The following is a 25,835-nucleotide window of genomic DNA, read 5'->3' as shown; positions in this document are numbered from 1 at the left end:
CCCTTCCGCTCACGGGACCGGCAGAATTAACGTCTCATGGGAACACCCCACTTCCCAGGCTAACATCACCCCCTTCTGATGCCTCTGGGCACGTCTTATGCAGCTGAAGGGTAGATTTCATTTCGCCAAATAAAGGGGAATTTTAATTTCTACTGGCCGGGAGAGGGGCAAAAAACCCAACAAAAAACCCAACCCTATTCTGAACCGTTAAGCTTGTGTTCAACAAGCGCTTCACGCCCAAGGAGCCCCGGCTTGGCACACAGCGCCGACAGGCCGTCCAGGGCAGGAAGCATCAGAGCTTTTCCCACAAGCTCCTAGGATCCCTAAGCGCACCACTACGTAATTCCTCAACAAAAAGAGAGCTCACAGGGAGGCAAGGCTGTCAGAAGGAAAAAAGAGCAACCCACGAGGCACCAAACAAAGCGAGCTATTGCAGAGCGGCCTGACAAGGGGAGAAGTGGAAGGACGGCTCAGCGCCGAGCAGAAAGCGCTCGCTGCCAGAGCGGTGGGAATGAGGCACAGCCCCGAGCGGCCAGTGACCCGCACGCTGCCGCTTCACAGCAGCGGGGCAGTCCGAGCCTTCCTTCCAGGTGCCCACCCCTCCGGGAAGGACCCCCACCCCTCCGGGAAGGATCCCCCACCCCTCCGGGAAGGATCCCCACCCCTCCGGGAAGGACCCCCACCCCTCCGGGAAGGATCCCCCACCCCTCCGGGAAGGATCCCCCACCCCTCCAGGAAGGACCCCCACCCCTCCGGGAAGGATCCCCCACTTGCTTCCCACCAGACAGACTTCCACGGTCAGGACAGAACTGCCCGGGAGCAACTTTTGCATGCTGTGCTTCCTTCTGCGATGCCCAAAGCCTGCGCAGGAGCTCACAGAGAGGACGAGGGGAGAGGTGGATGAGCCGGGGGAGGCGAGCGTGTGCCCAAGCCGGGGACAGAGCCCCGGACACAGGCATCGCCCCCCGGCAGCCGGCACCCACCTCCCCAGCGCGGGGACCCCGACGCCCGTTCGGCAGTGGAACCTTGTCTGCTCCAGACCAAGGGAGAGAGAAGGTTTCGGGGCAAAACAGACCAGCCGTACCTCTTTTGGGGACCTTCAAGGCAGCAGATTCTGGTGTTTCTGGGGACGTTGTATCAGCTCCATCTTCAAAGACCTGGATCTGGAAAAAGTATAACAACTATTATTACAAAACAAAACAAAACAAACAAAAAACCAACCAAACCCAACCCATAAGCAGAATACGACCAGAAACCAGGTCCATTTTGGTAGCAGATTTAAAGAGTGCAGACTGCATTTGTTCGGCACAGATTTTTAATTTAGTCGTTCAGGCTCAGCTATCCGACCCTCCTCCTTCCACAGCCTTCCTGAAAACAGCAAAATACTCTTTATGCACGTAGGGAATAAAGAATATCCACACAAGGAATAAATAAAGTCAAAACTCAGGATTCGACAGCCCAGAACATCTTTAACAGTTCCACCGCCGCTCTACACAGCAATCCGTCCATCAGCCCTGGCCTGGCAGTCATTTTCAGTTACGGACACTTGACAGAAAGCTCAGGTTTTATTTTTGGCGTGTTGTCTTAGCAAAAATTGTTTTAAAAGTCTTTTATCTCTACATAAGGAGAACTGCTTTTCTCTGAACGGAGAACGCGGGTGACCCCGAACGCAGCGCAGCCAACAGAGCGGGGTGGTTTCGGCTCGTCAGTCGTTAGCTGCCCGGCACCCTGCGGACACCCGGGCGGCACAGACAGGAACGCCGCCAGGCTCGAGCCCTGTGAAGCTCTCTAAGGGCTGAAGGTTTAGGGCTATCTCTTTGTTAACTACTTTCGCACACGTTTTTGCCTGATCAATATGGAAAACAATGCTGGAAAGGATTAGACCACTTCTTGAGAAGCACCCCTTCACCTTAGATCATCGACACTGCCGCAGCCGCCCCTGACAGGTCTTTGCCTGATCCGTCCCATGAAAACCTTAAACCTGGGAGTTCAGTTTAAAAATAAAAATAATCTGTAAACCTGTCAGCCACGGTTTCTATTTTGGGCAGATGCCCCAGTACCGGGAGCAGACTCTTAAATTAAAAGAAGGAAGGAGACTGAGCAAAATGACGCCACAGAAATCGCGACAACTGCGCCAATGCTGAGAAAAAAAATGCGGTTTGGGAAGCGAGGAGGCGGCGAGCGCTCCTCGGACCACGCGAGAGCGGGTCCCGCCACAGCCAGGGCGCCCGGTCTGCGGAGCGACTCGGCAACGCGCAGATCGTCACAGCTTTTCACTAAACACGGCAGCGCGACAAAACCAGACCCGAGGACCGCGGAAACGGGATCCCGGGGGATCTGCTGCACCAGGCCACGCACAGGAGTTTATCCAAAGCCAGGGTGGGATTTTGAGCGGCTCTGGGGGCCCCACCAGGTCAGACTCAGGTGCCAACACCAGCCTTGCTGGGAGGTGGCTAACAAGGCGGCGGCAGGGACCAGGACAGGGCTTGCTTTTGGGTTAGGCTGGAGAAGCGGGACAAGGTACCAGACGTGCTGCAGCAGCAGATTTAAGCTGACGAGCTCCTCCGCCAAGCGGCCCCACTTGATGTCAAAATCGGCGATAATGTTTCCACACACCATAAAAGAATGCTTGTGTTCAAAATTACCAGCCCAAATACAAGTCCCTGGCAGGCAAAATGTTAAGGTTGCCAAAAGATAACGAGCAAACACGTGCTCGGAAATGCCTGTCCGTGTTGACACAGCTGCTCGAAACAGTGCCGCAGCCCTCCGCCAGCTGGGACGCAGGCAGGGAGGGGACGGCCAGCAGCAGGGAGACCACAGCCCCTCGTGGCACCCACCTCTGCACGGCGAGCCGAACCCCCCCGGCTCAGCGCCGCAGCGGCGAGCGCCTCCATTCACGGCTCTGCCGAGCTCCAAGCTCCCCGCAGCCGCTTCCCTCCAGGACGGGTGTCCCTCCCGGCCAGGACACCCAGGGGACAGTGTGACCCAGCTCCGGGACGGCGACCCCGCCGGGAGACAGGGACGCCCCTAGAGCTACCACGCTTACGGAGACCCGGCCTGCTGCCCCACGGGGCGCTGCTTCACGCGCAGGCGCAGAGCAAGAAGTGGTTTGCTGATTTTCTTGGCTCTTTCGGCTCTCTGCTTCCCTCGGAGCAAGGCGAGGCGCGGCTGGGACGCGCACCCCCGCTGCCGCCGGCAGGGACCCGGGCGCGCTGGAGCGCGCGCATCGCGTGGGCTTGATCCTTCCCCAGGAGAGGAGCGCTTTGTCACAGCTAAAGCACACCATCAAATCCCTTGTGCGGGATCTGCTTTGATCTTTGCATGAAATAGAAAAAAAATTCACCTAAAATCTTGGAAATTTTCCCATCAGTGCATTTTTAAAGCTGAAACTCCACAATAAATTAAAAGACTAAGAATACTGCTAGGCTTTATTGATGCTGGTATCACTGGTGCTCACTTTCTGAGATATATTTTTAAGTGCAGGGGAGAAGAGGAAGTTACTTAGTCTTGGAAATCCTTAAAAACACTTTACAAGTGTTTAGCAAGATGTGCCTGTATTGATGCAGGTGATCTGCTTCATAAGCAATGAGATCTGGTGATCTGCTTCATAAGCAATCGTTCTGTTCCCCCGAAAAAAATGATTTATTATTGACATTCAGTGGCCTGACACCACGCGGAACCACAGGACAGCCACCCGCTCTGCTGGGGAGACCCAGAAATGAAATACGGGAGGAAGCAGTAGGCAGATTTACAGTGGAGAGCACCAGCAGAGCATTAACTCCGCTGAAAGGGCGTCCTGCCATTTTCCATTTATACCTTAAACCCAGTTCTTGAAAAATTAATGCCCAAAGCGTAATGGTCACTTAGTGACAGGCCGCCCACACCCCGGGCAGCTTCCTCCGCCACCTCTGCCGTCTCCTGTTCCGGTGCAGCCTGACTCACCGGCTCGCCCAGCACGCCTGCGGCAAGCCCTGGGAAGCGGGGCTCCGCAAGAAGAGCCGGAGAAAGCGGCTGGAGAGCAGAGCGCCGCGGCCCTGCGCCTGTTCGGCAACCACCGCGTGAGGCAGGCGCAGGAATCGCTGCGGTTTGCAGTCCACGCTGGATGTGCTCCTCAAAGATCGCGCTCCCCTCTGCTCACCACGTTCACCTTTCCACACAGGTCACAGATTCAGAGGGACGGCCGGTGCCACCGGCACGGGTGCATCTCCTCCGCACACGCACATCAGGGATTTGCGCTTTCGCAGGGGAGAGCGGGCAGAGACAAACTACTCCCCATCGCCGTGGAAAAGCAGCTCGTTTTTAAGCACGCCGTGTGCTCCTCAGCTGGGGACGCACGAGACAAAGACCCAACCGTCCCAAAACCAAAGCGAGAAAGGGGAAGCACAGCGAGAGGCGGCTGTCGGACCCTGGAGCGAGCCTCAGCCCTCCTGCACGTGGCTCCTCAGGCCGGCTCCTGCAACCCAGCAGGTCTCGAGTCCCAGGAGAAGACACCACAGAGCAGCCTTCGGTCTGACCTGCAAACACCCCCGTGCAAGGCCGTACACGGGAACCTTGCTGCCACCGCCCTGCCGTCGCCAGCAGACGAGATGGAAACTCCTCCAAAGGCCCCGGGAGAGCCCAGCAACGCTGACCGCCCACGCCAGCACCCTGGGTCACATTTGCGCCACTGCGCGTCACCAGACGTCCGATGGGCGCAGAGGGCCACGGCTTGGTGGGCAGAGCTGAGCTCCTCCCCAGCTACCCGGTCTGGGAGCTGCGCGTCCCGGTCCCGCAGACCAAAACTTTTAATTGTAAACTACGGATTTACTTCTCTAGCTGGCAGGCGCGGCTGAGCGACGCACCAAGGAAGCCAGGTCCGTGAGTCCCAGCGAAACAGCCAGCAGAGAGCATTCGCATCCCACCGGTGAACCGCTACCGCATCCTCCGACCAGGCGCGAGCCCTGCCGCTGGCCAGCACAGAGGATGCTGGGATCCACCCCAGGACTCCTGCTCCTAAAACCCCTCGTTTCGTGTTCAGCGTCCTCCGTCGCCCGCTGCCAACGTCCTGGAAGCGAGTCACCGCGTCTGGTGAGGCAGCGGGAGGGTCTGGGAGTGGAAAGGGGCTCTGCTGCCCGGATGCCACAGGGTCGAACTTAAACCCGCCGTTTGGTGCCAAGGAAGGAGGAGAGGAGCTGAACGCCTCTCACCGTGGCGTCGTGCTTGGAGCACACCAACCTGCGGGCCCCAAAAGCAGCGGCGCTTTTCTGTGCTGGTGCTGTTTGAAGGTTACACAGAGGGAATTGAAACGGAAGAGACTTGTTGGTACATAAACGAGCTCCTCGTTTCCTACCCGTGGTACGCAAATAGCAAAAGCTCAACAACTAAACCCAAGTCACACATTTTATATGTGCGGTAAATATTTTTAGGTAAGGTACCTATTTATTTAAGGTATCTATTTATTTACCTTTAAGGTAAATATTATTTAATTAAAATTCTCTGACTTTACTTCCACATAAACACCCAAATATTGGTCCCAAACTTCACCTCCTACAGGTGATGTAGCCGATAACTCCCCGAGGCAGCAGACGGCAGGCAGGCTTTACCCTCCCTTTCAGAGGCAAGATGAAACGTTCCACGCCCTCTGGAATTCACCAAACTTTTTCGCCCAATTCATCTGAAAATATTTCACGACAACCCCACAAACCGGGCTAATCAAAGCGCTCAATGAAACGTGCTGTGTGTCCGACTGGAACAAACCACAGCGCGGCAGGAGCCCAGCCTCCGGGCGAGGCTGCTGGCTGTCTTTGGAGCTGCTCTGCTCCCTCACACGATGGAAAGTCCCAGAAACATCGCTCGCTCCGGGAGAGAAGGAAACTTACTTTCTCTCTCCCCATCGGGGTGCAAAGGGCCATTTTCCTCTATGTTACCAAGCAACCCGTGAGCCACAGATAGCCGAGACAAGCCCGGCAAGCAGAGGCCGTCGCAGAGGGAAGCGTACCTGTGACTGCCGCACGAAGATGCCGTGGTTTTCTTCACAGGTGAAGTATTTTCTGCCCTGCACGGTCCCATCGTTCTTGCCCTTTGCTTCATCCAGGATGACACCGACCCACTTCCCCGTGGCAAACAGGGTGGCGCCGACGTAAGCCACCGTACCGCGGTGCCCCTTCCCGATGACCTCGACCCTGGAGCCCACCTTCAGGGGCTTGCTGCTCGCTTCCACGCTCATCCTGGGGCCGGTGCTGGATGCCTGACGACAGAGAGGAGAAGCACAGCGAGTTAAACACAGTTGGTGCAGACAGACGGACGCAGGGGTCGGCCGTCCCGTTCCCCGCCAGCACCCCTCACCCGGGCCCTGCACGGGGCCACCCGCAGCCCGAGGGGTCGGTCCTCCTTCACCTTCAGCCAGCGACAGGGAATTCCTTCCATTACAGCTCCAAGCAGGAATCACAAACAATGGCAAAACCACCACTAACTACTACCCTTCCGCTCTTAACAGACACGCCAGACTCACAGACGCAATGTACAAGTTTTTTATAGGCTTTGGGAAAAAACCCCACCAACCCCGACCTGAGCAGCAGCAGACGCCAGTGCACTCGTCCTTGCCTTAACCTAAACTTGCTCCATCCTTTTTTCATCATATCAAAAACTGCCCACAGCTTTCCAGCCTCTTGCATTACATGCTCAGGAACAGAAAACCCATTTCTGATACAGTTTACTTTCCTACCCCGTTTCATTGCCGGGATTTAAGAGGACCTGGTGGCCCACCACCAGCCCGAGTTAGCCCACCCACCCACACCAGTTTCCCACTGCATTCACGGGACCCCTCCGCGCCGCGACTCCGGGGTAGCGATTGTAACGGCGCTTCCCATCAGGATGCTGAGGAGCAGAAAATACTGGTGGTAAATTCACCAAGCTTTCACAGCGTTACAATCACCAACACGAGCCCACGCTTAAACTGCAGCGTGCATCATTCGATTTCAGGCTTCCCCGGCAGGAACCCCTCTGGTCAGGCAAAGCCAACCACGCTGATCAGCTCTTTTAGAGCATCAGTGAGGCCGTGGGTGTGAGGAACTCCATTAAGGTACTTGAGACCACTAGAATTTAAGTAAGATTAGTTTAAGACTGATGAAGTAAGATTAATTTAAGACTGATGAAGTTTATGGGGGGGGGGGGGGGGGCAGACAAGGAAGGCGTTGGGATCTTCCCCCCACCCCCAGTGCCCCCTCCTCTGAAATAAGCCCAGTAAAACAGCTGAAGTTTATACTATATTGCCACAGAGCTCAATTAACCATGCATTTTTAATTGTTTAAAAAGCAATGCTATGCTAATAGTCCCTCCTCAAATGCCGATGCCTTTACAAGGCTACTGCTTTTGAACACAGCTCAGAAGGGAGGGGACGCTCGGCTGTCTCGCTCAGCTTAAGTTCCCTAGTTCAGTCCGGCACTGCGGCGTTGTCCTCGCAGCAGTCTCTACAGTGAAGCACGTTTGGCATTTACATCACCCCGTTTGTCAGTAGTTCTGTTTATTGTGTAGAAAATATCTTGTTTTGATTGCCGCTGGGCTTGGCTTAAGTGAAAGAATATACTCTTTATTCAGCTGAGGACAGAAGGCCGCTTTCACCCCCCAAACCCCGAGACGGAAAAGAGCTGTGGAGGGGCGCGCTCGAGCTGATGGGCGCGAAGGGAAGACGGGCAGGAGCCGGGCACCCAGCGGGGCTTCCAGCCGCCGCGGCGGCAGGCAGGCTTCGGCCGTACCGAGAACCGGGGCAAACGCAGCAACCCGAATCGCCCCTGCTAGCAGACGAACCGACAAGCGATCGCCCTCCCTTGCCCGCCGACGCCTCGGGTTTGAATGCAGAGCGCGCCCGTCGTGCTCAGGAGGTTGGGTGACTAAGAGCTGCGATGGCAGTTTTCCACGCAAAACCGAATTCCGCTTTTCATCCAAATCCAACTGGCAGAAATCAAAAGCGCAAAATAATCTTTTCATGAAAAACAAAAGCAATCACCGTTTTCTAGCACATAAACAAAAACAAGACCTCAAATCTAAAAACTTATGCTACATGCTCAAATAAATGTCTACCAAAACACTGGATCCTTTCAGTTGTCAGGACTAGCAACAACATTCTGCAAAATACTTGCAGCTTTAAATTAACGTGTAGAATCGTAGAATCATTAAGGTTGGAAAGGACCTCTGAGATCGTCGAGCCCAACCATCAACCTGACTGCCAGGCCACCTCTAAACCCTGGCCCCAGGCTCCACATCCACACGGTTTTTGAGCACTTGACTGTGACTGCACCCCTGCCCTGGGCAGCCTCTGCCAGGGCCTGACCGCTCTCTCCATGAAGAAGTTTTTCCCAATACCCAACCCAAACCTGCCCTGGCGCAGCTTGAGGCCGTTCCCTCTCGTCCCATCGCTTGTTCCTGGGGAGAAGAGACCGACCCCCCCGGCTCCAGCCTCCTTTCAGGCCGTTGCAGAGAGCGATGAGGGCTCCCCTCAGCCTCCTCTTCTCCAGGCTGAGCCCCCCCAGCTCCCCCAGCCGCTCCTCCCCAGCCTTGGGCTCCAGCCCCTGCCCCAGCCTCGCTGCCCTGCTCTGGCCACACTCCAGCCCCTCCATGGCCGCCTTGGGGTGAGGGGCCCAGCGCTGAGCACAGCATTCGAGGGGCGGCCTCACCAGTGCCCATCACCTCCCTGGTCCTGCTGGCCACACTGTTCCTGATACAAGCCAGGATGCTGTTGGCCCTCTTGGCCACCTGAGCACACTGCTGGCTCGTGTTCAGCGGCTGTCGACCAGCACCCCCAGGCCCTTTCCCGCCGGGCAGCTCCCAGCCGCTCCTCCCCACGCCTGCAGCGGTGCCTGGGGTTGCTGTGCCCCAAGGGCAGGATCCGGCCCTGAGCCTTGCTGACCCTCACCCAGTGCCTGGGCCATCGACCCAGCCTGGCCAGGGGCCTCTGCAGAGCCTCCCTGCCCCCCAGCAGATCAACGCTCCCACCCAATGTGGTGTCATCTGCAAACTGACTGAGGGTGCCCTCCACCCCCTCGTCCAGATCATCAATGCAGATATTGAACAGGACCGACCCCAACACCGAGCCCTGGGGACACCACTGGCGACACCACTCCATTCACCACCACTCCCTGGGCCCGGCCGTCCAGCCGGTTTTTAACCCAGCACCGAGTGCACCCATCCAAGCCGTGCGCAGCCAGCTTCTCCAGGAGAATGCTGTGGGAGACAGTGTCAAAGGCCTTACTAGAGTCCAAGCAGACACCATCCACAGCCTTCCCCTCACCCACCAAGCGGGTCACCTTGTCATAGAAGGAGACCAGGTTAGTGAAACAGGACCTCCCCTTCATAAACCCATGCTGGCTGGGCCCGATCCCCCGGTTGTCCTGTGTGTGCCGCGTGATGGCACTCGGGATGACCTGCTCCGTGACCTTCCCCGGCACCGAGGTCAGGCTGACAGGCCTGTAGTCCCCCGGATCCTCCTTCCCACCCTTCTTGTAGAGGGGTGTCACATTTGCCAACCTCCAGTCATCTGGGACCTCCCCGGTTGACCAGGACTGCTGGTAAATGATGGAGAGTGGCTTGGTGGATCCCAAAATCCCTTGGGTGGATCCCATCCGGCCCCATAAACTTGTGCGTGTCTACATGGCGCAGCAGGTCGCTGGCCCTTTCCCCTTGGATGATGAGGGTTTCATTCTGCTCCCTGGCCCTGCCTTCCAGCTCAGATGGAAAATCCATTCTACGGGTGTCCACACACGACTTCAACGTCTGTTGTCTAAGATAAAACACAGAACGTGCTTCCAGAGGAAATGAGGAAGCAAGATTATAAACAGAAGGTATCGGACGTGTACCATCACAGCGCTGTCTCTGGCCGGTTTGATAAATATTGCACCTAGTTAGCAGGTTTACTGCTAACGCACGAGGTAGAAGCGTCACGCTGTCTTCCTGCGGCTAAATTCAGCTCCAGTCCTGCAGACCCTTTTTTCAGATCGCAGCGTTTAAATCTCTTTGTTATTTTCACAGCGACATGTTCCGGCTTAGGCTCAGCTTGCACTGATGACTTTCCAAATGAGGAGGCTGGGATGTGTCTTGGGCAACTTCTGGAGATGCTCCCGGACACCCTCCCGCCGCTGCACGGCCAGGACCGGAGCGCGGACCGCGACGCAGGACAAACCCCGAAACGCTTGCGCCGGCAGGAGCGGGCCGAGCAGGCACCCGTGACCAGGGAGGCAGCCGGGGGCAGGAACCGGCAGACAAAAGCCCAGGGCGCTGTTTCGGGAGGAGCGGAGCACGAGCTACACGACCAACCTCTCGGCTGCATCGAGCGGGACGAGAGCCTCGCAGCACAGAGACAACCCTGCCAGCCTTTCGCCTTTCATCCTCTTTCATTTTTATTTTTCTGTAGCGTCAGTCTGCAGAGCAGTAGCAGATAAACCGGCCTCAGAAATCAAGCACTTCACCGTTTCTGCTGCAGCAACATCACATTTGGTGCTGTGGGCTGCACGTGGGCGTCTGGGGAATGCTTTCTGCAGAGCGCTCGGATGGGAGCTGCGGGAGAGCTTGCCTTGTTTCCCTCCCAAAGCATAACCAGAGTAAAAGCACAGTGCATTAACAGTAACCAAAACACCTAGATTTTTAAGCCATCAGCCACGGGATACAGCATGGCTCCACATTACAGCTTTTCCGAGAGCAAAGCCAAGTTACGAGGCTCCGGACGTCCTTCCCCGCAGCCTCTCGCCCGCTCTCGTCACGATGGCCAACCCCCCATGCGCGCTGCCCCAACCAGCTGTGGAAACGCCGTCTCTCGGGCAGGTTTCGAGGTGACCGCGGGCAGACACCCGCCACAGGGAAGGGACAGGCAGCAGAGGTGGCGGCGAGGAGCCGTGTCAGCCAGGTTTGCCAGTTCGGGGCAATCACCCGTGGAGCCAGAGCAGACGAGCGCACCACCGGCCTCTCGGTGCCGCTTCCCTCCTCGCCAGCAGTCGCATAAATTCTCCAGGGAAGAAAATCTGGGACTTCACATGGAAAAAGAATTTCCTGATTATTTTTTTTAAGCCACAAAAGCTCTTCAGGGCCTGTTTTACAAATTATGAAGCAGAGACGCATAATAAAGCAAGCAGCACATCTTTGTTCCTTGCAAAACCATCTCCAGAGACCAGCCCCTAAGAACCAGCAGCAGTCGCACGAGTGAATCACCCCACCGGCCTGTTTGGAAGTCCCACCGCATTTCACTTGCGGTATGCTCCGGCACCGATTTTCTGCCACAGTGACTCCTTTCCATGCCTACAGAGGCGCGAGCCGTCCTTCAACAGAAAGAAAAGACTTTTTCCCTGCATCGAACCACCCGGAGATGGCAGCGAGCTCCCCAATGAGTGCGGCAGAACGCAACTAACCCCCGACTTCGCTGAAAAGGAGAGCGAAAGCCTCATGCGGCTCAGCGCCTGGCAAGCGCCTCGCGCCCCGGCCTCTGCTTTAATCAAAACGCAGGTAAAAGCCTCCAGGATGTGCAATTTTCCCGACGATGAATAGATGCTCAGCACAGGCTTCTTCTCTGTAGTGGTATGAAAGGGTAGACCAAAATAATTTACATTACCACAGCAAAAAACAAAATTATGCAAATTACTGCAAATCTGCTGAGTAGTCTGAAAAAATTGCCAACTCAGGTAGCGTTCCCTTTCAAAGATTCGTTTTAAATGAGTTCTAGCATTTTCATCAGCAAATAAGGCAGAGGGCTTTGTCTTCTCTACGTACCCAGTCACGCAGGCAAAGCATTTGAAGGTTACTTTTAACACGGTAAAATAACTGAAAATCCCCCAGGAGCCATAAACCCCAGTTTTCTCTCCAGAGGTGCCCACGGACAGCCAGGAGAAGGGGCTGCGGATATTTTCTGTCCTTCATTTTGGGCGCCCGTCCGTCCGTCCGTCCCTCCCAGGCAATCCAGCCCCTGCTCGCCCCAGGGCGCTGGTGCCGTACCCCGGCGAGCGCGGCCGCCCCGGCGCCCGCAGGCGAGCTCAGCCCTCCGGGCCATCTCCGCTGGCAGAGACCTGGCTGTCGGTCCGCTCCGGCAGGTGATTTATCGCTGCAGCATTAGCTTCAGACTAAGCCTCCGAGTCACAAACATAAAAAGGCTTTAAATTACTGGGGGTGTTGACCTAAAAAATAAACACATACACATCTAGACAGCTGTCGCAGCTGCTGCATCCCAATAGGCACTTCGCTGCGGTGAGCACGACGTGTCCGATCCCGGACGAAGGACGCTTTTCCATGGTGCTGCCCACTCCCGCAGCGTGCCCGCTGGCTGCGGCACACCGCTGCGTTTCTGTCCCAGGAACGACAGAACTTCACCCAAAGCTGCTGGTCGATAAACCCAAGGAAATCCAGCCTTTGGCATCCGTTCCCATCTCTAACGTTGGCATACTTCAGAAGGAGAGAACTGAAGTCTGCAAAGCACTATTAAACTGCTGGTTTTTTAAAAAAAAAAAAAAAAAGCTTAAGAAGAACATACTCAAGGGCTGAAACGCTGCGTCAGTCAGAAACAACAGCCAAACCAGCATGAGCTGTGTCGTAGCTCCTTTCCCCCGCTTACCTCCTTCTTCCCCAGCACAGCCCTGCCCAGACGGAGAGCATCTCCCCGCCGACACTGCCCGTATCCCGACGGGGCGAGAGCACCCGCGCGGGGCCAGCAGCGAGAAGGGCACACTAAGGACTTCACCGGGTGTGCGTCAGCCCAGCCGGGACCTCGGCTGCCCGGCAAGTCCACGCACGACACCTTTGCTGCCTGTGTTCACCGGGTTTAAAGCCAGCAGCGCCGGCACCCGCCGTCCCACCAGCGGCGTGGCCAGGCTCCCTCGACCGAGCGGAGCGACGGCCGCTTGTGCTGAGCCCAGGGACGGGGCTGGGGCGGCTTGTCCAGAGGCAGAGCCGAGGGATCCACGCGCGTTTCCGTACGCCAGGAAAGACGTGAGCGCGCAACCCAAAACTCCCCCGAGCCCCAGGTCAGGCTTGGGGGGGCTGCGGGACTGCAGCTCCGCCGCTGGAGCCAGGCCCCACCGCTCCACGAGCCTCTCTCCACCTCAGATACCAGATTTATTTAACCATATTTCAACCCCAGATAACAGACTTCATTACTATAGCGACACCTCGAAGAAGTTTCGTCTTGGCTTGCCTCCCCTCAGCCTGTATGAACACGGGTCAGTCTCAGGGTTTGTTCGTCGCTCGGGTCATTAGTTAGCCGTTATAATTAACGCAGTAGCCAACTAATAACATATGGGTACGCGTGACCACAAGAAAGTAATAAAGCAAGTCGTTAACATCCTTCCTGCAAATCTGCGATCTCATTAGTGCCGAATGACAAAAGTTAATGTGATTAAATCTGGCAAAAGTAGGCACATAGGTCTCAAATTACAATTTTTTAAATCTATCAAATAAGGTTCGTTTTAAAAAACAGATAGAAAATTCACTGATTTCATGGTGTTGTCACGGTGAGCGTCCTCCCTTCCCAAGAAAGTTCGTAATTTCTAATATCAGCAAAAAAGCAGTTCAGCATAACTTTTTCCAAACAGACTTTGCTTACAACGTCTCGCCAAGGACTTTCGGAGTAGCGTCCTGCCCCAGACGGGTGTCCTGCCCTAGCCCTGGTCCAGTTCCCTCTTCCGAAATGGGACCTCACGATTCACGGAATCGAGAGGGTACAAATCACCCTTCAGGAGTCCAGAAGCTCCTTCTCCACGGGCACATCGGGATTCCTGGGAATCTGGAAGACAACTTCCACCAATACGAAACTCACCCCGAATAAAATGGCAACAATAAGACTGAGTAAAAAGCAAAACTCATAAGCTGCATATCCACTCAGAGCAAGGATTTCCCGATGTAAGTTATCGCTCAGCCCCACTTGAGAAAAAAGAACAAAAAAAATAAATTTGCTAAGAATAGTTAGAGAAGTTCAGAGCAGCCCGGGAGCCTGAGAAGAGAGCCTCACCTGTAAAACAAGGCGCAATCAGCCCCGGGGAGAAGGAAATTCCCAGCCGGCACAGGCGGGGCACGCGGTCCGGCTTCTGCAGCGCCACGCGCACGCCAGGCGCCCATCGGCACGGCTCCCTGAAACCATCCGTAGGAAACCTCTGCGGGTCAAACGCGCCTCCGCCTCCGACGGAAAGCTCCCATTCTGCACAGGGACGACTGGTGTGAGCCCCGGCCGGGTCGGGCCGAGGGGTCAGAGGATGCAGGCAACGCGCAGCACCTCCTCCTCCTCCTGCGCGGGAGCCATCAGGCTCCCCCAGGCAGCCGGGCAGCCCAAGGCGCGCGAGTGACCCTGCACGAGGGCAGCCGGGCCCCCCGCCTCCTACGAGCGGTTTTTAGCAGTTTTATGATCTTCTCCAAATCACGCGGTGGATAAACCAGGGGGTAGAGCCCACGCTCACAACAGGCTGCCCAGGGGAGCGGTGGAGTCCCCACCCCTGGGGGTATTTAGAAGCCGGGGAGATGTGGTGCTGAGGGACATGGGTTAGTGGTGGCCTTGGCAGTGCTGGGTTAACGGTTGGGCTGGATGAATCATAGAATCACAGAATCGTTAAGGTTGGAAAGGACCTCCGAGATCATCGAGCCCAACTGTTAGCCTAACTGCCTGGTCCACCTCTAAACCACGGCCCTAAATCTTAAAGGTCTTTTCCAACGACTCTGTGATTCTATCCCTACGCGGTCAACTTGACGCGATGATGAAACATCTTTCCGTCACTCTGTGGTCACCCAAAAGGCCCTTCTGCATTAACCCAGGGAGCTGGGGGGGGTCAGCAGGGCGGACGTGGTGCTAACTGGGGAAAAAAAAAAAAAAAAAAGGTCTTTCTCTACTCCACACCGCCCGTGGAGGTACCTCAGTGTTCTGAACTCCCTGAGCCGGCTGGGACACGGCACGAGGTGTAGAGAAGGACTTCAAGGGGCTCAGCGAGGCCCACCCTGGCTCCAGCTTGCCAGGGCCCACCAGGAACGGGACCGTCCCAGGTCCATCCGCCTCTCGGCGGGAAGGACAGACTGCCACCCGTCCGGGGGCAGAGAGGTTCAGGATGGCCACCGTGGCGGGGTGACAGGTACGGTCACAGCCACTACAAACGCAACATTTCCCTCAGCCCACACCGACACCGAAACAGCTCCTGCTCCTGGGAAGGGCTCTTTGGCCAACCACAGAGTCCGAGCAGAAAGGCCAAGCCTACCGAGTGTCACGCTGTCACAGCGCGCTCCCACGCGACGTCCACGGACCTTCACCCCCAAGGCTTTTTTTAGGGCAGGGTCTCAATCACCGTTCCACAAGATCCTCAGTGCCGCAGCCGGGGCTTCACCTGCTCCTCCCAGCACCGCTCGCCGCAGTCCAACCCGAGAAGCACCACGCTCCTCGGCATCAAAGCGGATCTCACGCCAACCGCCCCGCTCAGAGATCCCGTAAATGCGCACGATTGCTGCAACATCCATTCTCGCATTCAGTAACTGTTCTTCAGCTTCGCATCAAACCGTGCCTCGGAAGAGCACGGATAACACTGCGCGAGTGCTGTACGTTCCAGAGGGAGATCCGGCCAATACAGAAACCCACCAAAACCTACGCACTGCCGGTCCGTTTGTCAACCAGCACTGATTTTAATAGAAATGTTTCCTGAATTCTTAACGTTCAGGAAAGAAGGGAGAGCACAGAATAAGCCTCTCACATATTCATGCCCTTAAGACAAGGTGACGGCTCCCTGACTTTTGTTTCTGACTAATTAGAAAGAGGACCGTGGGCCAAGCTGCACTGCTGCAAGGGGAGGATGACAGTGCACACCCTTCACCGACATCTCCGGCGCCTTAAGTCCAGGAGCTCACCACGCTCCTCCCCGGTGCCGGGAGCGCAGTTTGGGCAACACACGCAGCTTTGCTCTGACCAAAGCCGTCAGCAGCAACGCGGTCCCAGAGCTGCGGCGCTGGGCGAGCCATGGGGCCAGCTCCCCGGCAGGGATGGCCGGCAGGCCAGCTCCCCAGCCAGCGATTGCCGCCGTCCCTGCCTCAGGACAACGCACCAGGATCGATGGATCAATGTTTTCTTTTTCTCGCGTTGCAGCTTGCCGTGACCCACGCTGCTGTCGGTGTGTCGGACTGAAGCAAGGATCCAGCTGACCTCTCTGATGACTATCCCGCCTCAGCTCTCCAGCGTCGCCAGGCGAGCCAGGCTCTAACCGCCCAGCCAAACCAGACTGGCATTCTCACGAAGATTCAAAACAACACGATTACCGCAACTGCAGATTTTAAAAGAGGAGAAACTGTCCAAGCTGGAAATAGCGTGCCCCCGCTCACCGGGACAGGCAGTCCCATCTGCCTCCCCAGCCAGACGACCGCGGGCCGGGGACCCGATGGCCTACCCGAGCGGAGGTGGAAGGGCAGAGCCAGCTTGGCGGTGGGCCAGGGAGGCCGGTGCCCGCCTGCAGCCGCTCCCCTCGGCTGCGGTCACGGTCCCTCGCCAGCCGCGCAGGAAGGAGGCGGGGGCGAGAGACACAGCAAACTTGGGGACGGTCACCCTTGGGGACACCGGGGCACAACAGCCTGACACAGCAGCCGGTGACGCAACCTCGGGCCTCCTGACACGGTGGCTCCTCACCGATCTCTTCCTAAGAAGCAGAGTGTGTCCCGAGAGCTGCACCGCGCCGGCTGCGGGGTCTGCCCTTGGCTCTGGCCGGGGTCTGCCCTCGGCTCTGGCCGGCGCCGGCTCCAGGAAAACCAACAGACAAAATTCCAGGTGGGGCTGAGTTTGGGGACCTCTTCCCCTGCCACCAGTGACCCAAAGGTCACCTTCTGCCGGTGCCCAATGAACAAAGGAGGCGTGAGCATCCTCTCAGGCCACACCGGTGCTCTGGGTACCCAAATTTTGGGCATGGAGAGCAAGGCGGTGATACGCTGACGGTGAGCAAAGAGGACGGAGGAGCAGAGAGCTGCAGGGAGCCCCCACAAGCGCCAGCCCGCGGGAGGAGAGCGGGGCCAGGCACACGAGGCCAGAGTCACCCCCGAGGCCACTCAGACTCTGAGTTGGGCAGGAGCCCTCAGATCTGTGTAAGCATCAGCACAGACAATTCCTAACATCGCTCCCGTGCAGCGATGGTCTAAAGGGTGAATAAGCTGCTAAATTACATTAGATGAGAAATCGGCGTACTCCGATAGCAGAGGCAGCGCTCCTCCCCCCCGCTCCCCAAACCTACACCGCAGGGTACCGCCCGCCCGCTCCAGGAACAGGAGACTTGGCTCCGCACAACTGCCTACCCGGCGCCACTCAGAAATACGGCGTTTTCCCATTTTTACCCCCGTTTAAAGTATTACACACATTTACAGACCATTTCCTCCGTTATTTGAAGATACCAGTTATTAGTCACTGAAAAATGGACGCAATTCCAAGTGACTTGACTTGTGATTTGAGCGTGATTTGGGTCACTACTGCGTTTCATCTGAGCATGACGGTTTCAGTCTTTCGCTCCATTATAGAGGGTAACCCAAGGAATATTTATTGTATTCCTTCCAGAAGCCGGGCTCACATCATTACGCCGGCACGCAGGCCGCCTCCCTCCGTGCAGATATGACTAATTGAACCTCAAACTGTCATTCAAAGTACAGATCAAAAGTTTCAGGCGAACCTTGAACGCAGCAACCACCTCTGAAAAGCTCCGGTGATGAGATTCACGACCGCAGGGTAAAACGCTCTTAGCCTCAAATTCAAGACGTGACCCAGCACAGCTGGAATAAGGAAAGACTTGGAAATAACTCTAGTTTCTGTTAAGTCTCGTTATTACCGAATAGAGTGCGTGGTGCTGCCGTACCGTCCCTACTGAAGGGAGGGGATTACCCCAGGATTAAGAGCAGACCCGCCAGCCGGTGACACGGTGGGCGGCTGCCGCCTCACCCAGCAGAAGCTGGAGCGGCGCGGGTCTGCCGCTGTCAGACTTGCAGATGAGCCAGGATGAAGCCCCCACCTCACAAACACCGCCGTGGTACTGGATTCATCCTGCTCGAGGCTGGGGAGCAAGAAATCAGATGGTTCGGGTGTTTCTGAACGCAATGGCACGGGCCACAGCGCTGGCGTACGGCCACGCGTCCCTAAAACCCTCGTACGGGCACGGCGAGGGCAGCCAGTCGGTCCAGCCCAGCCAGAAGGGCCGGCGCAGCTCTCGTCCCCGCGGTACCCATTTCAAAATGCGATGTGAGTTAAATGCAGACAAGCCTGCTCGCATGCAGGAGACACAGCTGCCGTCCTGCCTGGCCGAAATTCAATGCAGTTATCAGGAGAGGCTCGTCAAGACTCAGTCTGAAATTTCACCTCCTTCGCCCCGCTCCCCCCCACCGAACACAGCAACACTGAGCAAACAGAGAGCCCGGGAGGCGGGAGCCGCCTGCCTTCGCGCACCCGCAGGCACCACTTCCCAGCCCAGGGGAGCGCTCCGCAGCCGCACCCCCACGCGGAAACACGCTTCGACCCTGCGCAGGGTGGGTGAAGCAACTTTCCAGCCGCACGCTATCGCCGCCAGCCCCGAGCCTTTTTCTGAACGGCAGCTGCTCCGTTCAGCAGCCTGTGACTACCCAAGCAAATCATTTGGGCCAGCGACCAAATCACGCACGCTCGCCCCACCGGCGACGGGTGGCTCCAGGCTCGGTGCTCCGGCGCAACGCCCTTGCTCGGGCAGGCAGAGCAGCCGCAGGTCACGCTCCTCCACGGGGTTTTTTTGGGCAGCCCCCGGGCCCGACACTGAGCCAGCGTAAGGGGGGCGGTGGGAAGGGGTCTGCCCTCCCCGGCTCTGCCCAAGCGCAGCCCTCCCGCCCCTGCAACCGGCCCTGGAGTTACAAAGCACTTTGCCAAGTTGGCAAGCACCGAGTAACAGAGACGCCGAAAACGCGCCGCCCGGTCCCCAAAACGGCGAGTGTCTGGGACACAATGTCACCACGCTGGCGGGGAAGAACAAAATGACAAAGAAAGAAACTCCAAAGAAAGGCCTCGCTGTAGGGCCGGTGCCCGGCTCCGGCTCTGCTGCGCACCGCACCGCCCAGGGTTAACTGCAATATGGTAAAACCTGGAAATGATTTTCAGGCACTCGGAAGCTCGGTATCTCACCACACAACCTGGAAAATAAGCAAAGAGGAAGGAAAAACACGATGCAGAAAGGAAAACAACCCCGAATCTTTGTGCTGAAAAGCCCTAGGAAGATTCTGTCATCACCGGAGGCTCAGCTGACGCCTCGCTGCATTCTCAGCGATAATTAACAGCAAAGACAGGCTAACTTAAATCAAAAGGACACATCCGCTAATATAATTCAGACTATTTATCCCCCCACCGCGCATCACAACAGATATCGTTAGTGATGAAGATACCAAATCCCAGAAATATGAAAGCGCAGGAAACACAATCTAGATTTCAGGATAAAACGAGATATATTTTTCATTGCAACAGATAGCATTAAGATACATTACAACGTTATCTAACAGCATAGCCAGGAGTTTGTAAATAAGTTTCCCTCCCCCCAACTTACCCGGCTGTATGTGTGTCTCTTGCTCTGGGCCATGCTGCCGCCGGCTTTTCTCTTTATTTTAAAGATTTATTATTTGTAGATAACGGTCTCCGTTCATGGCCAGCAGTAATTCAGCAGAGGTTTTTCACGTTTCAGCCGATCCAACCATCCCTGCGCCCCCCCGGCGAGGCTCTGCTGGGTCGCACAGAAAGGGGAAAAAGCCCTTTTCTGGCAGAGGATTCTTTAACACAGGGATATACAAAAATCCAGCCCAGCTGATGGAGACTACTCTGCGCTAGTGCTGCTCCAGACTTGTCACCGTCGCTGCCAGCTCGCTGGGTCCTAACGCTACCCGGCTCTGCTGGAGCCGCAGGAGGAGCGGCAACCGGCCTCGGCTCAGCCACCGTAAGGGCCCGGCACCGCCGCCGGCACTGCCGCCGCTTGCCCACCCGCACCGGGGCACCAGGAGGGCCCCAGCCTCCTCCAGCCTGTCCCAGGGTGCGGGCAGCACCCACCACCGGGGCTGGGCAGGGAGCACCCCAATTCCCTCCTGCCTGGAGCTGGCCAAGACGCCCCTGGAGGCCACCAGGGCAGCCCCCGGCGTGCCGCCCGTCCCCCCTGCCTAGCGCCAAGGCTGGCCCCCATCAGCCATACCCGGCTCTTCCCATCTCCCCCGGCACCACACCCCTCCGTAGCAGAGTTTTAGGGAGAATAACGCCGCGATGCAGGTCGTCTCCCCAACACCACGTACGGCACCACCGGGGAAAGGTGTGCGCACAACCGCGGCGTGGGCAGGTGGGCGGCACGGAGACCAAACAGTTAATCGTGGGGCATTTTTTTAAAATCGATAATTGTTCTTTCCCTGGTTGATCTGAATAGATGCCTAATTAAAGTCATCAGCCCCTCTTCTCAGAGCCGTCTGCGGCGTTAATTGCTGCCTGTGAAACGGCAAGCGGGGCTAACGGAGGGGCTCTGGCAAGCCACCGTGCCCAGCTGCGGGATGCCAGCACCCACCGGCAGCCCGGGACCCTGTGCCCATCCGTCCCCCCGGCACGCCAACGCGCGCGGCCGTCACCGAAACAGGGGCCGCACCGTGAATTTTTACGGCTGTTTGCATCCTATTTTAGCGCCTGATTGCAGTGACCATGAAGGAGGCAATGAACCCCCTGAAGGGAAAAACCAGCGTCGTCAGGAAGTTTTTACAAGGGCGAAGAGGAACCTGCTAGGGAAGCTCCCGATGGGTCACCATGGGGGCTGCATTTTTCAAAATACTTGTGTTAATGAACGTACCCTCTGGTCCCTCACCTCCTGCACGGCGGCGGATGGCTCCTACGGATTCTACGGAAGGCAAACAAGAAAGGCAAGCTTCACATCGGCTATCTTAATGCCTGTACCTGCGCCAAAACTTTGCTTTAGGAGCTGCAAGTCAGAAAAGCTTGAAACCACAGATATACACCAAAGAAGCCGAGCGTGGCGCTGAACGGGGGTGGCACATTCGGATGGAGGAAGACCAGAATGCCACACAGAACGAAGCGGGTCGCCTTCAAGGATACAGCGATTGCGTTCAAGGCAACGAACTCAGGGACATACACCCAGGGATGAAAACCAACAAACTTAATGAGAAACCAGGCCTTTATCCATCACAGGAACAACCGGGAACTCAACCAGAGCCACCCCCAGGCACTCGCGGATCACCAGAGAGCCACGACCTGCCCAGGGTGAGCCAACAGGGAAATAACCGCACCCGCCGGGCAAACCGGGAGAGGCACGGGCAAACCCTGCCCCGGCTCCGGCAGCTCCACGAGACTGCTTTGAAAAGCTACAGGGTTTTTGTCAGAGGACAATTACGTGTGTCATGCGAAGCAAAGGTTAAATTATCCATTAGATAAGCACGCGGCAGTCAACAAACCTACTGCACGTTACTCCAGCACGAAGGGAAGGTTAAACCCAGCCCGTCGCTCCCTGAGCAGTCCTCTGCAGAGACACGGGTGTCTGAGCTGAAGTCGTTTCTCCCCTTCTCTACGCTGTTTGAAAGGAAACAGCCACGCATACGGCAATCCGACCCAAAAGTCTCCGAGAAAGTTACAAAAAGACAAGAGCGTTTTCCCATCCCCCTCAGCCCTGTCAGCTCTAGCAGAGAGGAAGGACATTACATGCCAAAACCTGCACTATTGGAACAAAACCCAAGTCAAACACAAGCAAAACTAGGAGAACACGACGAAATGATGCAAAAGGGAGACAAGCACCCTGCGCCCGCGCACTGAGCCAGCGCAGCGGGAGGAACCCGCTCGCCAGCCTCTCAGCATCAGCCTTCCCACCCATGATAAATACGTTTTGCACCTGCACAACTTGTCAGGCGAAGGTTCCCACAGCTCCTCCCGAAAACCTCGAGCCCGGAGGAGGAGAGGCCAAACCACGGCAGTCACTAGAAGGGAGGAATGCAAAGCCACACCAGAGGGAGCTGGACGGACCAGAGGGTGATGCGCTGGCTGATGATGGTCGGTCTCTTCTCCCCAGGAACAAGCGATGGGACGAGAGGGAACGGCCTCAAGCTGCGCCAGGGCAGGTTTGGGTTGGGTATTGGGAAAAACTTCTTCCCCGAAAGGGTGGTCAAGCACTGGCCCAGGCTGCCCAGGGCAGGGGCTGAGTCCCCATCCCTGGGGGGATTTAAGGGTCGGGCAGACGTGGTGCTCGAGGACATGGCATAGATGGACTTGGCAGCGCTGGGTTAACGGCTGGACTCGATGATCTTAAGGGTCTTTTCCAACCTTAACAATTCTATGATTCTATGAGGAACGGGCAGTTTGGCCCAGATCAGGTCGCTCTGTCCTTCTCCACCGACCGCACCGCCAGCGAAGCCGAGCGCTCTGGGAGGAGGAGGGTCGCGGTACCCCGCCGCGCTGATCCCTACGCGAAACGAAGGGGAGGCGGGGGATCACTGCTGCAGCCCCCGGCAGCGAAGAAGCTTTCGGAGCGCAGAGGGTCTCCTGTTCACATTGCGGACAAATCCAACAGTTGCAGGTCAAAAAAATCCCTAGACTAAAAATACCCCTTCTGCCGCCTTTCCCTTATGCCTCCAGAAGGCCTGGGCATGCGTTAGGGCTCCCGACTCTGCTCAGCCTCACCAGGCTAGGGCTCTTTCGGGTCCTCTCTAATAAATACTAAAACCAAATATTTCCCTTTTAAAGAATCCATCAAGTGCTTTTAACCACGGACAGAAGTACCACCGCCGGCTCCGGAGGTCTCCAGCAGCTCGCTGCCGGAACCCGGGAGCTTACACTGGAGAACACATCACCGTATTTCACCTTTTTCTAACAGCCTCCTCCGCAGCCACTATCGGCCACTGCTAAGACAGGCTCCTGGCCAAGACGGACTTTCGCTCTGACCCAGAACAGACACCGCGCTGTGCTCCTCTCCAGCACCAGCTACATCTGCTCCATTTAATTTTTTTTATTCCTTTTTAGCCAAGGTCCACTGGATTTTACCAACGAGGGAGCTATCTACAGGCTGCATCTCTGCAGAACCAGGCAAGCCCTGACCCCTTCCCTCAGGCCGGGAATGCAGCAGCGCGCTTCTCCGACCACAGAGCCCGCATGCAGCTCGGCTGCAGTCCTGGCCCCGGAGCAACAGCGGCGAAAAAGCTCCGGAGAGATCTGCCAGCGAGCTGCCCGCAGCCGGCCACCCCTCCTGCTCAGCCGGGGCTGCAGCGGCAGGGAACTCCCGGCTGGGCAGGAGCGGGGCCGGCAGGGTCACCGGCGCCCATGGGAGCAACCGTGGTGCCGCGAGGTGCCCTCCGCGGGGGTTGCCCACCGCGTGGGGTGCCCACCAGGCCAGCGTGCACGTGGGATCTGACGTGGTAACCCAGAGCCGTGCCCCCGGTGCGAAGAGAAACCCGTTAACGGCATCGGGGATGGGAGGAGCCCCGGAGGACGCGCTGGCTTGGGCTGCCTTCACACGTTTAGTTCGATACAAGAGGAAAAAGGTTCTTGCGATCAAGGAGCGGGACAGACGCAGGAAATCTGGAATCAAAATACCAAAGTTTTTTCTGGGTTCCTGCGCGACCTCCGGGCCTCCGAGGCTGGGGCAGGGGCAGGGGAGCAGCTGGCTGCGGCACGAGGCGCGCGAGCAGTGCGGGGACAGCCCTCGGCCAAACAGAGGGCACGGCCACCTTGCACGAACACCTGAAGGGTGCTAACCCCGGCAGAGCCGGGGGGTGTGTATATTCAAAGGAGAGGCTGGAATGACAAGCAGGGAAATCCAGTGAAAGAAACCCTTCCTCTAAGTACGAAGAAAACTGGGACACAGCCACAGAATTTCCCAGGGCCTTTGGAAAGCGCGGAAGGGGGAACGGCCCCGCAGCAGCCTGGGAACGGGCGACATGGGACACTTCCCCTCTCCAGGGACGGGAACTTACCGCTGCTCTTCCCACAGAGCCCTAGGAATAACAGGACATACGCTGAAACAAGCAAAAAACGAGTGGCTGTCAGGAAGGCTTTCCTCCCAGCAAGACCCGCTGTAGCTGGAAGAGCATTCTTCCATTTCAAAAGAAATTACAAATCCTACATGGCTAATTTCTCCCTCCTCCCCGGTCCTAGAGTCTTCCACATTAAACCTGAAGCACAAGTGATGGAAATCAGCCCCGGGTGAAGGAAGCAAGGCGAAGGAGCACGCGAGGAAGGCATTTCCGCTAAGAACACATACCGAATTTCCAATACCCAATTAGGGGCTCGTTACAGCTTCATTGGAAATCTAAAAACAGTTACGCAAAACCTGAAAACATTTTACATTTAAAACAAGCCTGCGATTAACCCCAAGGACAATAAGTCCACGACAGTTTTAAGCCTCCACAGCCTATACAAAAGCTGCAAACAAAGGAAGGGGAAGAAGCCTCAATTTCAGGCCACTTAAAGGTAAATTAAAATTAAAACATTAGAGAACATCCAAGCTACCTGCTGTAGCACGGGCAGGCTCACAGCCATCAAAGCACACCCTCTCCTTGTCACTACAACGCCAAGGCTGGAACCCACCTTCGTTTTCAAAAGAGCCCCTTAAAGCACACAATGCCGCAGAGGGACTGCAAGTACGGCAGTCGTTGCCGGTGACGCTCCACCAGAGCCCCTTGAAAGCTTCCCACAGAAACCAGAAATCCTACGGCTACTGAAACGGGTCAAGGACGAGCGGAGAGCCACCAGCACCTCGCGCCGATGGAGCAGCTCTGCCGCCCACCGCCCTCAAGGGATGCCAAGCTTCAGCACCCCAAGCCACCCTAACCGGCTGTTCCCCAGAGCCGCCAGGGAAAAGCTGGGACAGCAGCAAGAAGCGCTCATTCCCTCCGAGGGCAAGCCACAGGACAGAGACCCCGACAGCAGCGCCTGAAAGCGCGGGGGCCCCGCCGAGCACCCCGAGCCCCGGGGAGCAGCCGCTGCCGCCCTCCCCTCCTGCTGCGGCTGCCGGCCAGCCAGGAGCACCCCCTGCCCGGAGCACCCCCTGCCCGGAGCCCAGCCCACCCGGGACCACCCTCCCCGCAGCACTCGAGGGCCCTGCGCTCCCCCCGCTCGGGGACCCCAGCTTCCCATACCCACACGACGACGGAGGACGCGTCTCCGAGCCCAGATCCCCACTTTTCCCAACTCTACCAGCAGGTCTGCTGCCTGCCAAAAGGCACTGCGCCTACCCGTCCTCCTCCTCCCGCCCTCGCGGCCGGAACACTGCCGTCCGCAGGTGGGGGACGCGTGGCGGCTGCCTGGCCGCAGCCTCGGAGGGCCTTTACAGCCCCGGACCACAACGAGGACATAAACCGTACCGACTCCAACCCTTTGCACTGGGATTCCCGCAACCCATCCTGAAATAAGCATAAGGCAAAAAGCAAGAGCCTTTGAAGATGTGTTTGTGGATAGATGTAGGCTGAACATTAAAATCACCGTTTTGCCGACCAGGAGGACACAATATCGACACCTTCAAGGAGACGCCATTCCTTAGCCTAACAAAGTCACGTAGCACCGTTCACCGTTTTCTGTTTTCATTTCTCATTTACTACGTGGACTTCGGATGAAAATTAAAACTTGACGGAAAGACAAGAAGCCAAGGTTAGACACTATTTTTATTGGTTAACTGAAACTGCATTACACGGGGATATGTAGAGCTTTCTGTAATTGAAGCACTTTGAGACAGTCTTAAGCAATCGGTGCAAACAAGAAAGATGAAGCTGTCTGATAGCTGCTGCAGCCTCTGTCGAACGAGGCGATTGCGGCCCAAAGCCTGCTCTATAGAGAGGAAAACAATTTAATTTTTTCTCCAAACTCGGACACTGACATTTTTGGACAAACTGCTGTTTCAGCCAAACAAAATAACTAA

General features: G+C 56.7%; 1 protein-coding gene across 11 annotated transcripts in view; it reads right to left on the bottom strand.

Annotated features, from left to right (window-relative positions):
- Positions 1 to 25,835, bottom strand: part of DCTN1 (dynactin subunit 1) — an 87,466-nt gene that overhangs the window by 54,962 nt on the left and 6,669 nt on the right. For 4 of the 11 annotated variants that reach the window (XM_087737735.1, XM_087737745.1, XM_087737737.1 and 1 more), the window contains exons 1-3: positions 19,503 to 19,789; positions 5,978 to 6,226; positions 1,085 to 1,163 (exon numbers count right to left, since the gene is read on the bottom strand). In XM_087737735.1, coding sequence (XP_087593861.1) covers positions 1,085 to 1,163; positions 5,978 to 6,226; positions 19,503 to 19,535 — 361 coding nt within the window. In that variant the 5' untranslated portion in view covers positions 19,536 to 19,789. Of the gene's footprint in view, positions 1 to 1,084; positions 1,164 to 5,977; positions 6,227 to 19,502; positions 19,790 to 25,835 lie in introns of those variants that run through there. The other 7 variants (XM_087737738.1, XM_087737742.1, XM_087737743.1 and 4 more) reach the window with 4 other exon arrangements.

This window comes from Nipponia nippon, unplaced genomic scaffold (assembly GCF_047370975.1).
Source record: "Nipponia nippon isolate SJK-2023a ecotype South Korea unplaced genomic scaffold, ASM4737097v1 scaffold_6, whole genome shotgun sequence".
Classification (NCBI taxonomy): Eukaryota; Metazoa; Chordata; class Aves; order Pelecaniformes; family Threskiornithidae; genus Nipponia; species Nipponia nippon.
This window is presented reverse-complemented; position numbering and strand designations above follow the sequence as displayed.